The sequence below is a fragment of the Myotis nattereri genome (assembly GCF_964212035.1).
Source record: "Myotis nattereri genome assembly, chromosome: 9".
NCBI classification, from domain to species: Eukaryota; Metazoa; Chordata; class Mammalia; order Chiroptera; family Vespertilionidae; genus Myotis; species Myotis nattereri.
The window spans coordinates 37,095,175-37,108,596 of NC_138084.1; the positions used below are offsets into that span (position 1 = coordinate 37,095,175).

At 38.9% G+C, this 13,422-nt stretch overlaps 1 protein-coding gene across 3 annotated transcripts in view; it reads right to left on the bottom strand.

The window, feature by feature from the left end:
- ZNF143 (zinc finger protein 143) overlaps positions 1 to 13,422 on the bottom strand; it is a gene marked incomplete at its 5' end in the record, with an annotated part of 32,712 nt that overhangs the window by 12,817 nt on the left and 6,473 nt on the right. For 2 of the 3 annotated variants that reach the window (XM_081099098.1, XM_081099096.1), the window contains 9 exons: positions 1,617 to 1,796; positions 4,697 to 4,822; positions 5,899 to 5,974; positions 7,430 to 7,549; positions 8,813 to 8,887; positions 9,436 to 9,632; positions 11,249 to 11,332; positions 11,916 to 11,999; positions 13,156 to 13,248. In XM_081099098.1, the coding sequence (XP_080955224.1) occupies positions 1,617 to 1,796; positions 4,697 to 4,822; positions 5,899 to 5,974; positions 7,430 to 7,549; positions 8,813 to 8,887; positions 9,436 to 9,632; positions 11,249 to 11,332; positions 11,916 to 11,999; positions 13,156 to 13,248 (1,035 nt within the window). The remainder of the gene's footprint in view (positions 1 to 1,616; positions 1,797 to 4,696; positions 4,823 to 5,898; positions 5,975 to 7,429; positions 7,550 to 8,812; positions 8,888 to 9,435; positions 9,633 to 11,248; positions 11,333 to 11,915; positions 12,000 to 13,155; positions 13,249 to 13,422) is intronic. The other variant, XM_081099097.1, reaches the window with a different exon arrangement.

A 13,422-nucleotide genomic window follows, 5' to 3' on the forward strand; every position in this document is an offset into this window, starting at 1 on the left:
TGTATCAGAAATATGACTCCAGTATTCTGTTTGTTCTCTCATCGAGACTCACATGCAACTTAATATTTTTTTCCTTTCACAGAAAAATACACCCACAAGTAGACTTATTATAGTGGTTTTCAATTTGGATCATCAATTGTGAGTAAAAATTTTGCAAATCATTATACCAAATATACAGATGGTAAGAGTTCAGGTGTTGAGGGGTACCTAGAGACCTATATATTCCTAAGCGACACCACTACTTCCTTTCTAACCTGCTCTTCCCCATCTTAGCATCATTCAACTTTATCACAAGCTAGAATGATAGGTTCTTCTTTATTCCTGACTATCCTGGTTACTAAGTCCTTAGCCAATACCTCTTAAATGTCTTTCATTTGTATCTCTCTCTACCTCACTTCAAATATTCTAAATGACCTTGATCAGTCTCTTTGCTTATGGTCTCATGTCCCTTTAATTTCTTTTTGTATTATTGACTGAGTGATTTCTTTTTCTAAGAAAGCAAATTTTCTTTATATTCTCTTAAAGCTTCCCCTCTGCCCATAGCAATATTGGCAGTTAATGACACTGTTCAAAAGAAAGGGATTGTTGTTGATCCCTGAAAATATATCCAGAAATACCCAGGGGTTTTTGAGTGCAGCCTGAGAAACACTGACTTAAGCAACTGAAGCTTCAGTCTGTATACATGTCTTTTAATTTTGAGTTATCACAATTTACTCTTAATATCAGTAATAAAAATATTTTAAATTTCTTGTTAAACTAATGCACATTCTGCTCTACTCTCCTATTCCATTCACCTTTCCATTTCCACTCACCAAAAAATATGTCCACAACGTGGAGCATCAAAATTACAAACTTTTGTGCTACAAATGGGCCAAACTGACTCCTGAGGAGGAAGAGACTTTAAACAAAAAACGATCAGAGCCGAAACCGGTTTGGCTCAGTGGATAGAGCGTCAGCCTGTGGACTGAAAGGTCCCAGGTTCGATTCCGGTCAAGGGCATGTACCTGGGTTGCGGGCACATCCCCAGTGGGGGATGTGCAGGAGGCGGCTGGTCGATGTTTCTCTCTCATCGATGTTTCTGACTCTCTTTCTCTCTCCCTTCCTCTCTGTAAAAAATCAATAAAATATATTAAAAAAAAACAACAAAAAAAAAACGATCAGAGAAAATTAAGAAACACGATGAGAGGAAAAAGAACGCCACAGTCAACAGTCTTCCAGAGGCGCAGTTCCAGCAGGGGAAATTTCTTGTACATGTCACTCCAGACAGGCCAGCGTGGCCGAGCAGATGGTTATGTGCTAGAGGGCAAGGCCTAGAAAGGCAAATACATCCTCTTCCCGCCTATCTTAGTTCATGTAATAAAGGTGTTTATTTTTTTAAATTGATTTTTAGAGACAGAGGAAGGGAGAAGGAGAGATAGAAACATCAATGATGAAAGAGCACAATATGGATCAGCTGCCTCCTACCTGCCCCTCACCTCGGATGGAGCCAGAAACCCAGACAATGTGCCCTGACTGGGATTCGAACTGGTGCCCAACCAATTGAGCCACACCGACCAGGGAAAGATGTTTATTCTTAAAAGAAAAAGTTAGAAGACCAAAAAATCAGAGACTGTTACCTGTGTGTATCCTCACATGGTTTTTATAGTTGGTTGCACTGGCAAATGCCCTTCCACATCCTGGTTCTGTGCAGTAATAAGGTCTTTCTCCTGTGTGTGTCCTAATATGCACTTTTCTGATATTTGATGTTGTAAAAGACCGACCGCAGCCTTCAAAATGACATTTAAAGGGTCTTTCTCCTGAAAACACACAAGGGAATAAAGTAAATGATACAAAAATACATAAAAAATCATAATGTCTGATTCTTTAATTCTGCTTAGGGTAATGCTCAAGGTTCTAGAATTCTTGTATGTGAGCTTCCCTTTCAGATTGTTCCTTTCCACCCCCTGCGCCCCCGCCTCCCCAAACAGCATCTTCTACTCCAAACTTAAATTTACATAGGAAAACCTGAACAGTATTCAAAACTCATCACTGATTACATGACTCCCCAAGATGGAATCATTTAGATGGGCATATTAAAAAATAAGCTGAGAAAAGCAAAGAAAGAAATGTCATAAAGAAACACACACACACACACACACACGCACACTGTTAAAATAGGATTAAGAACAACGCTAGATTCAGTTAGAATAACTCTAGAATTCCCTACAAACCTCTCCACAACTTTATTTATTCTATAATACCTTGAAGAAAAATAATTTTTGGTTGTTTTAAAATCTAGTGTCTAGCACAGGGTGGGCAAACTTTTTGACTCGAGGGCCACATGGGTTCTTAAACTGGACCGGAGGGCCGGAACAAAAGCATGGAGTGTTTGTGTGAACTAATATAAATTCAAAGTAAACATCATTACATAAAAGGGTACGGTCTTTTTTTTTTTTAGTTTTATTCATTTCAAACGGGCCAGATCCAGCCCACGGGCCGTAGTTTGCCCACGGCTGGACTCTAGCACATAAGATGCCTCAAAAATCCTTGCTGAATATTTTATTGTTCTCATTCGAATCTTATGAAAAAGTCTACTTTAAAAGTCTACTTTGCCAGCTATAATCCTTTTTTCATATAGGCTTTATACAACATCAAAACGCAAAGGGCCTTTAAATCGTCAATCAGAAAACAGCCTTTGCTTTTGATTCCCATGTGACCTTTTCTTAAATGAGCTCAAATAAAGCAAACAACTTCTGGGATTAAAAAGAAAATCTCTCTCTCTCTAAATGTGTGTGTGTGTGTGTGTGTGTGTGTGTGTGTGTGTGTGTGTGTGTATAGATGAATGAAGGGTTTGACTCCCAGCCAAGGGCATGTACCTCATTTGCAGGTTCGGATCCCTGGCCTCTCTGGGCAAGTGCCAGAGGCAACCAATCCATGTGTCTCTTCCAGGTGGGTATTTCACTCTCTCTCCCCCTCTCCTCCCTCCCTTCCACTCTCTTCAAAAATCAATGGGAGCCGTGACTGGCTTGGCTCAGTGGATAGAGCATCTGTCTGCGGACTGGAGGGTCCCAGGTTCGATTCCAGTCAAGGGCATGTACATGGGTTGCAGGCACATCCCCAGTGGGAGGTGTGCAGGAGGCAGCTGATTGATGTTTCTCTCTCATCGATGTTTCTAACTCTCTATCCCTCTCCCTTCCTCTCTGTAAAAAATCAATAAAGTATATTTTTAAAAAAAATCAATGGGAAAAAAATATCCTCTGGTGAGGATTAAAAAATAATAATAATAAATTAATTAAAAACAAAAAGGAGGAGGAGCCTCGGCCGAGTTGCTCAATTGGTTGAGCGTCATCCCATGCACCAAAAGGTCTTTGGTTTGATTCCTGGTCAGGGTACATGCCAGGGTTTCAGGCTTGATCCCCAATGTGGGGCATGCAGGAGGGAGCCAATCAATGTTTCTCTCTCTCTCTTTTTCTCTTTCCCTCCCTCTCCCTAAAATCCATAAAAACATAAAAAATATTTAAAATAAAATAATAAAAAGGAGCAGGAGTCCTTGATCCTTTCTTTAATGAGAGTTCTGTTCAGTACATTAACCTAAGGCGAATAAAGAGTTTATCTTGGTTAAATCTCTTCTCCTCTCTGGATCAAAAAATGACCACTAATGTTTTCCCAGCTCAAATGTTTTAACTCTGTAGCACCTTTCTTTGTTTTCCCACTGAAATCACTTGTTTATAATGGAAGTCCCTGAAACCCCCTACTCAATCTAACATTTTACCAATGAAAATACTCATAATTTAAAAACCACATGAATATGTGGTGTGCGAAATGAATACTATCAAAGGAATCACAATTCTGATGTTTAGACCAAATATTAATGGAACTAGTTTAATGGTTTTATGTAACACTTTATATAAAAAGTTGGCAGCATATAGCAAATCCAAATAGAATTTGCAGGAGCTTGGAAAAACTTGCTTTTGGTACAATGGATAAAAGTAAGTGCATGAATGAACTAGAAGCACAGACCTACAGCTTTGTTCCTGAACATTATAAAGTAAAGCCAATTTTAAATCATATTTGAACTAAAAGTTAAATTTTAATGAATGGAAGAATCCTCCAGAAAAATCTGATAAACTATTTCAGAATGCTTAGAGGTATTTGGGGACAAACTTACACTATATTTAGAACATCTGAAGTAAATCTCAAACGAAATTCTTATGCTATGTCACTTAGTCAACAGCTTATAATAGAATCTCTTATCAACAGTTTCTAAAATTCTTCCAGCTCTAATCCAAAGCAAATAATTACCTTTATAACACCAATTCTACACACAAGGAAGAGAGCAAAAGAGAGGGAAGATAAGGGCAAAATGCTGTTTTAGAAAAAGAGAAGAAAATTTTAAGGGGAGGAGAGATGATCACAAGGAAACTGCAAGCCTGTCTTTCTGTGAGGCTGTTAGGGGCTCGAACACTTTTTTTTAGCAGTAGCTTGATGCATGAGAAGCAATACTAAGTTGAGAAACCACTGGGTGCCTTAGGTTCTGGTCTCAGTTGGTCTACGGAGTATGTGTGTAATCCTAGGTAAATAAGCCTGTTACGTAGACAATCCCTTTTAGATACTGAGAGTTGGTGGTCTAGGGCAGCAGTCGAGAACCTTTCGGACCTCACGGACCACCGGTTGGCAACTGCTGGCCTAGACAGATTTGTTCACACCAGTACTATACCTGTATGAGTTCTGATATGTTTCTGTAGATCTCCTGAAGTTTTAAAGGATTTAGTACAATTATCTTCTGAACACCGATATGGCTTTTCTCCTGTATGAGTTCTGACATGACTTTTTAATCCATAACCTTTAAAAAAAATTTAAAAGAAATTTAATTACACAAGACCCCTCTAACCATGCCTGTTGAAATTAAGCTACTGAAAAATATAGTAAACACCAAGGCTATAATACTAGGCAAGCACAACAAAATAACTATTGAAAATGTACAAGAGGCCTGGCCAGCATGGCTCAGTGGTTGAGCGTGGACCTATGAACCAGGAGGTGACGGTTCGATTCCCAGTCGGCACATGCCCGGTTTGCAGGCTCAGTCCCCAGTGTGGGGGCATGTAGGAGCTAGCTGATCAATGATTCTCTTTTTTTTTTTTTAAATATATTTTATTGATTTTTTACAGAGAGAAAGGGAGAGAGATAGTCAGAAACATCGATGAGAGAGAAACATCGATCAGCTGCCTCCTGCACATCTCCCACTGGGGATGTGCCCGCAACCCAGGTACATGCCCTTGACTGGAATCGAACCTGGGACCTTTCCGTCTGCAGGCCGACGCTCTATCCACTGAACCAAACCGGTTTCGGCCAATGATTCTCTTTCATCATTGATGTTTCTCTCTCTCCCTCTCCCTTCCTCTCTTAAATAAAAAAAAAAATAAAATGTACAAGAATATGACAGCTCAGGACTGTCATGCTGGAAATTCAATAGTTTCATCTCTGTCTAGAAGAGGATGTGTCTTTTTAAAAAGTGTTCCCGTCTTATTAGATGCTCATAACTCATAACCCAAAAACCTGAAGTGGACTCCAGACATGGAATGAGGTACTCCTCCTGGCCCTGATGGATCTGTCCCAGTTCCCCAGGGTTCCCCCTAAGGTCTGTCCTAATGTTAAATTCTGTGCCAGCTTTTATTTTTCCTGCTAAAATAAAGCAGGGTGTGGAGTGAAACACCAAACAAAGTAGGCAGAAATAAAATAGGCCTGAGGAGAAAAATGCGAACAGAGAGAGAATAGAGCAAGTAGGATAAGAGGTAGCTAAGGTACAGACTGAAAAACTGGTCATTGTGTGCTTGCTAATTCAGACAAAAGCAAGGGGTCAGTTCCTGCCTCAGGCCTGCCTCTGCTTGACTCCTAAGTGAAGCAAATTCATGTTTTTACCTGTTGCAAACGCTTTCCCACAGCCAGGATGCTCACACTGATAAGGCCGGTCTCCCGTGTGTGACCTCTCATGAACCTGTCATTAAAACACAAAATGATTCTATTTCCTTTAGGCATTTCTCAGGTAGATGGTGTCAACACAGACCTATTTTTTTTTCACTGCTGAATTATTTTGTTATTTGTATGTTACTTTAGAAAAACCACATGCACACAAAAAGGTAACTTTTCTCAAAAACTACAGTCCAGGAATTCTCAGTATAGACCAAAATATTCTGTTAAGAAGTACTCATTTTAAATAAGAAACAGGAAGAGTGGAGGTGTGAATTTTTCTAGAGTGCTCAAAGGTGTGTGTATGGAACATTGCATGGTGAGAGCCGGGAGCAGAGTGTAGGGAGAGGCTACCCAATGGAAGGTTAAGATACAGAGGCTGCTGCTTGTCTCCATCTGAGGCAAGGCTTCACCACTGACTAGCAGTGTGGCCACGACACTTGCCTGCTGTAGCCTTAAATGCTCTCTGTAAAGTGGGGACATAAACAGTATTGCCACAGGGTGCTGCTGTGACAAATGAATGATCATGACAGTGGCCAACATTTATTGAACTTCTACCACATGCCAGGCCATTCTTTTTGATACTTTACATGTATAGTTTTATTTAATTCTCATAACTACTCTATGGGAATATACTTTATCATCCAATTTTATAGATAAGGAAAATAAGGTACTAAGCGGGTAGGTAACATGTTAAGGTTACACACTGCTAAGTAGTGACGATGGGCTCTGAGGTTGCTACTTCACACATACTAAATGCACACTTCCTGCCACAATGTAAATTATTCAGTTATTGTGATCTATTATTTTTGAGTCATGGTATATCGTGTTTAGCTGCAATGAAAGTACTTGGCCTGTATATTTGGACGATAGGACAAACTAACACCAACTTTTGCTAGATTTCAGCAAATCACTGTTAACAAAGTGATTATACACACTACTGATATAACTTTATAAATTTCACATTTGACAAAAATGTATTCAAATATATAGAGTACTTACCATGTGCCAGTATGTAGACAGAGATGAAGTAAACATAGTCCAAGCCCTCAAAAAGTTGACATTTTCTAAAATCTGCATAGGCTTTTGTGTGTCTTTGATTGAGTGTGAGTGTGAATGTGTGTCTATAGTCCAGTGATGGCGAACCTATGACACGCGTGTCAGAGGTGATACGCGAACTCATTTTTTTGGTTGATTTTTCTTTGTTAAATGGCATTTAAATATATAAAATAAATATCAAAAGTACAAATCTTCGTTTTACTATGGTTGCAAATATCAAAAAATTTCTATATGTGACACGGCACCAGAGTTAAGTTAGGGTTTTTCAAAATGCTGACACGCCGAGCTCAAAAGGTTTGCCATCACTGGTCCATACCTTGATAAATGAAGGAAAAGAAGGCATTTGAATGCTACAAATTTATCATGTTGGCATTTAATGTCCTAGGTAGTCTCATAACTAGACCCAGCATTTCTTCATATATACCTTAAGATGATGAGCTGTTGTATATAATTTTCCACATCCATCATATTCACATCGAAACGCCTTCTCTCCACTCTGTTGAGATTTAGCAGTCACTCTTGCTGCATGTCCTTGTAAGACAATCTAGATGAAACAAAAAGTATTACTTAAACTGTTCACACAGAGATAAAATAGATGAAATTACTGTTATCATTGTACGAAGATTTTATCATGCTGAGCCAGTTAGGCTAATTCCATTCCATGGCTGAAGTCAGTGACTCTGGAAGAAGTCGAAAGGAGATCCATGAGGAGGAGTGGCTAGAGCTCACAGATCTTCAGTAGTCCCCCTTATCCACAGGGATACAAGACTCTCAGTGGAGACTTGAAACCACAGATTGGATGGGACCCTATATGCACTATGTTTTCTTCTATATCTACATACTTATAATAAAGTTTAATTTATAAAATAGGCACAGTAAGAGATAAACAATAATAATTAATATAACATGTATAATATACTGTAATAAAGTTATGTGAATGTGGTCTCTCTAAATATCTTATTGTGCTGTAATCATCCTTCTTACGATGATGTTATGAGATGATAAAGTACCTTATTAAGTTGAGAACTTTCAACTTTCACTTAAAGGAAGCACTTTATGGCTTTTCTTTGTCATATCTAAATTGCCAGTATCACTGCTTTTGTGCTTTGGGGCCATTATTAAGTAAAATATTATTAAGTGCTTGAAAATATGATTAAGTGCATGAACAAAAGTACTCTAATACAATGACAGTCTATTTGATAATGGAGACAGCTACTAAGTGACTAACAGGCAGGTAGGGTATACACAGTGAGGATACACCGGACTAAAAAATAATTCACATCCTACACAGAGAAGTGTGAGATTTCATCATGCTACTCAGAATGACACACATTTAAAACTTATGACTGTTCAAGTTTTCCATTTAATATTTCTAAACTGCAGTTGCTTGTGGGTAACTGAAACCGCTAGTAAGGGGGGGAATGCTGTGTTGCCACTCTAGAAAAACACCCCCAAGTATCATCTCCATTGTATGCATGTATTCCTTAACATACTCAAGGGATATATCTGTATCTATATTTATATATATTTTAGGAGGGGGGAAAGAGAGAGAAATATCGATGTGAGAGAGACACATACATCAATTGGTTGCCTCCTGCACACACCCCACCCAAGCCAGGGATCAAACCTGCAACTGAGGTACATACCCTTGACCAGGAATCTAACCCACAATCCTTTAGTCCACTGGCCAACACTCTAACCACTGAGAAAACTGGCCAGGGCAAGTTCCCTATTTTTGCTTTCATACATAAAAGGGCACAATAATGCTGAGAATGAAATTCTTATATAAAAAAGTAGCTTTACATACCTGCATTTTTTTCTCTTGCTCATTTTCTCCAATCATTCCAGTACCTGTTATACTTTCACTTCCATCAATGGATACCTATAGGAATAAAATAAAGCTTTAAAAAGCTTTACATTTTGATAATTATTTAGACAGGGTGATAAGTTCATGAAGGTTCATTATTGCTTATTTCTGTGTGTGAAAATTTTCACAATAAAAACTGGGAAAGTAACCTTTTAAACTATATGAAAAATATATATTCAATACAGGGAAAAAACCCAGCCATTTTGACATAAAACTTAATTGAGACGTTCCTTCACCTTTTCCAAAGTTCTAATTTCTACTTCTTAATTCATAAGTTTTACTTACACTTTATTATTTCTCTTATGGCACTCACTCATCCTCGAATATAACTTCTATTAGTTACCCGTCACCCACTTATTTTCTATAAGCTCTTATCCCGTCCCTTATTTTTCTTCCAATATTTCTTTCTACACACTTCTGTTAAGATGCTGATCTTCTCCTTGATACTGTCTGATTCTGACTCTGAATTGTCAGTTTCTTATCGGATATAGTATACTGTTTTGTTTTCTTTTCTTTTAATGAAAAATAAAGAAGGTTGCTCTTGATACTGTAAAATGATGTACCTTTGCTGCATACTGTTCCAAAGCACTGATGGTTTCAGGATCAATTGTGGCATCCCCAGTATGCAGACCTGCCACGGTACCATCAGCCTGAATTGCTAGGATGGTATCAGACTGTGGGACTTGCACTGCATGGTGGATGTAAGCCGTCGTGCCATCTTCCAGCTGAACTGCCTGTAATGCGCTCTGGTCATAACTATCTGAGGGGATGGAAGAGAATGGCATTAAATTAAAGGTAGTCTGATGAACAGTTACATATTTAAAAGAAGAAGGGAATGAAGTTTTACTGAGTAGTCACACTGAACCCTGACTCATGTGCTTTACATGTGCTATTTCAGTCAATCCTCACGATTCTGTGAGGCAGGTATATTTACCACCCCCACTGGACAAATGGGAAGTTGAGGTTTTGGGAAGTAAAGTCACTTTCCGTAGGAACCAGGAAATAAATAAAATTAATTAATAGCCAAAATCAGTATGTCAAAAAACAAGGATCTGGATTCATGTCAATGTGACTCCAAAGGCCATGGTTTCCCCCCCTTAAATAACCATTCAAAGCTGTATACAGCATTATGAAATAGTAAATCTGTCCAACTAAAATGAACCCATGATTAACTCCCACTGCTAAAGAAAAAAAATATTTTTGGTTAAGTAATTTGTTCAAAGTCACACAGCTAAAGAATAGCTGACCAAGATTTGAACCCAGATATCTTGCTGCAGAGCTGTGCTCATTATACCTATGAATTCCCCCTCAAAGCCCTGGTCCTCACCACATGAAGTTAATAAACGTTAGTATTTTGCTCTATTTGTTTCAGATATTTTAATTTAGTTTTAACACAATAGGCAAAAAAGTTCTATTTAAGAGTGAAAAAAGTCAACAATTTAACTTTAAAATATTTTATATATATACTAGAGGCTCAGTGCATGACATACATGCACTGGGGGGAGGGGGGTGTCCCTTAGCCCGACTTGTGCCCTCTCACAGTCCAGGACTTCTCGGGGATGTCCACTTGCCAGCTGGCAATCGGACATCCCCGAGGGGTCCTAGCGCTGCTGTGGAGGCGGGAGAGGCTACCACCACTGCCACTGCACTCGCCAGCCGTGAACCCAGCTTGTGGCTGAGCAGTGCTCCCCCTGTGGGAGCAAACTGACCACCAGGGGGCAGCTCCTGCCTTGAGTGTCTGCCCCCTAGTGGTCAGTGCATGTTATAGTGATTGGTGGTTCAGCCATTAGGTTGATTTGCATATTACCCTTTTATTATATAGGATTTTTAATCTTCAAAAATATCAAAAGATATTTTTCCCATTGCTTTTTAGAGAGAGTGGGAGGAGTGGAGGGGGAAGGGGAAAGGGGGAGGGAGAGGGAGAGAGAGAGAGAGAGCGAGAGAGAGAGAGAGAGAGACATCCATGTGAAAGAGTCACATCAATTGGTTGCCTCCCGCACACAACCCGACCAGGGAGGGGATCAAACCTGCAACTGAGGTATGTGCCCTTGACTGGGAATCGAACCCATGACCCTCCAGTGCTTGGGCCAATGCTCTAACCACTGAAAAGACCAGTCAGGGCTAATTTCATATTTTAAAAGTAGCCTCTATTTGAAGTCCTTCAGGGAACAGGGGTTTGCTATTCTGAATTGTTATAGGACAGCTCAAATTATCAGAAATTTTTCCTTACATTGTGCCAAAATCTGCCATCTTGTATTTGAGAACAAGTATAATTCTTCTTTTACATGACACCACTTCAGTAACTAAAGGCAGGTCTTATTTTTCCCACGTCCCCATTTTTTCCTTACTTTATTCACACATCCAAAACTATTTTACCTTTGGAGGTATGGTGAATAAAGGCTGTAGTTCCATCTTCTAACTGCACGGCTTGACCATCCTCTAGACGTAAACTGTCCCCTGCTCGAGAACAATGCTTACATTTAGATCCCATGTTTTCTGATCATTCAACAACAGAGTAAAATAAGTAAAATAAATCATTGAACACATTATAAAAACTACCCTTGCTCTATGGGTCCTTGAACATTTAAGTAATTTCAGTAAAGCTACTCTGAATAAGTGCTTAATGGTAAAAAGATATTAAGATATTCCTACTTAAAAAAAAAAAAAAAAGATATTTCTACTTATATTAGGAATATGTACCAGGGGATTAGAAGAGTTGAAAGAAGAAAAAGAAAAAAGGGAAAAAAATCAGAGACATGTAGGATTTAGCTAAATAGCTAAAATAATAGAAATATTAGGACTGTTACACACTTATCTCCAGAGTGCAGTCCAGTAAATTCTTTTCTATTATTTTGAGACAAAGTCTCAATTAAGTTAAAATGGTCTTTATAAGCATTTATATGCTTATAATATGTGACATCTACTGATCTTCCCTTTCAGGGGAGGACTAGAGATCAGGACTGAGTTTAAGTAGTAAGAGGAGCTTGAGGTAGCAAATACTGCAGTATGAAAAACAGGAAGGTAAGTAGCATCAAATACTTACTACTTTTAGGTATGGGTACATGTTGAACATAGGCAGCAGAACCGTCTTCCAACTGAATGACCTGGCCATCTATGAGTTTTCCATCTGGAACAAAAAAACATTTAAGCCAATAAATTAGCACAAACAAAATTTTAAATTTTATACAATTTCAAAATGATTATCAACTATAAAAACATACACTACTTAAGATCATGTTCATCTTGATTCTTCCCTCAATGTTCTGAGGCAATTCAATAACACATCCAGTGATCCTACAGAAAGCAGAAAATCCTCCCTCAGCCATCCTTCCTCCCCTCCAATTTTCAATTAGACAAGTTCAAGAGGAAGAGTGGCTCATTATAGCAGGCTACATGAGTATAATCTCTATATGCCTTTCAGAGCCACCTAGGAACAGTACTCTGACTAGGGGGAAGCTGGAGCTGGGAAGAATAGACAATATGTCCGTGTATGTGAGGCCAGCTGTCATTCTCATCCCTGAATATATTTCTTAAAAATATTAGCTGAACCGGTTTGGCTCAGTGGATAGAGCATCGGCCCGTGGACTCAAGGATCCCGGGTTCGATTCCAGTCGGGGGCATGTGCCTTGGTTGCGGGGGCATGTGCCTTGGTTGCGGGCACATCCTCACTGGGGGGCGTGCAGGAGGCAGCTGGTCGATGTTTCTCTCTCATCGATGTTTCTAGCTCTCTATCCCTCTCCCTTCTTCTCTGTGGAAAGTCAATAAAAATAAACAAATAAATAATAATTTGAATTTAAAAAGCAAGAAAGGTCTTACTAGAATTAGGTTGGGGACACTCCTTCCTGCCTCACTAATTTTGATTCTCCACAGTATCTTCTGAATATCTCAAAGGGTGTCCCCAAATTAAAACAATATTTAAGTTAAACTGAGCTCAGTCAGTGTGGCTCAGTTGGTTGAGTGTCCTCCCATGCACAAAAGAGGTCACTGGTTCGATTTAAGGTTGGGACATATGCTCAGGTTGCGGGCTCAGTCCCGAGTGGAGGACATGCAGGAGGTAGCCAATCAATGTTTCTCTCTCTAAAAATCCATAAGAACATATTTATTTTAAAAAATAAGTTAAACTGAGACTGCTGAAAATCACCATATGCAATACAGCATCTTTAGGAGGGATTAGGAAGGGGTATAGTTGCTAAGTTAAGATCATGTATAGTTGCTAAGTGCTCAACTCTGAGGTTATTATACATTGCTGGTATTAACCAATGGGTTATATATGAGGCACATACCTTTAGAATTGTGTTGTATATAAGCGGTAGAACCATCTGCAAGTGTTACTGCTTGTAAGCTTACACCTTCCATATTTTCTAAATTATCAGCATCTATCATAAAAAGAGTTATTTTCTTTAGATAACATCATATGTATATGCTATTTAAATTATTTTTAAAAAATGAAAATTAGGCAAAAGGCAGACTGATTTAGACTCAAATGGGACTTTTTCTAGTACTTAAAAAACGTTTCCCTGCCCTGCCATACCCAGCATCCACATGAAGAT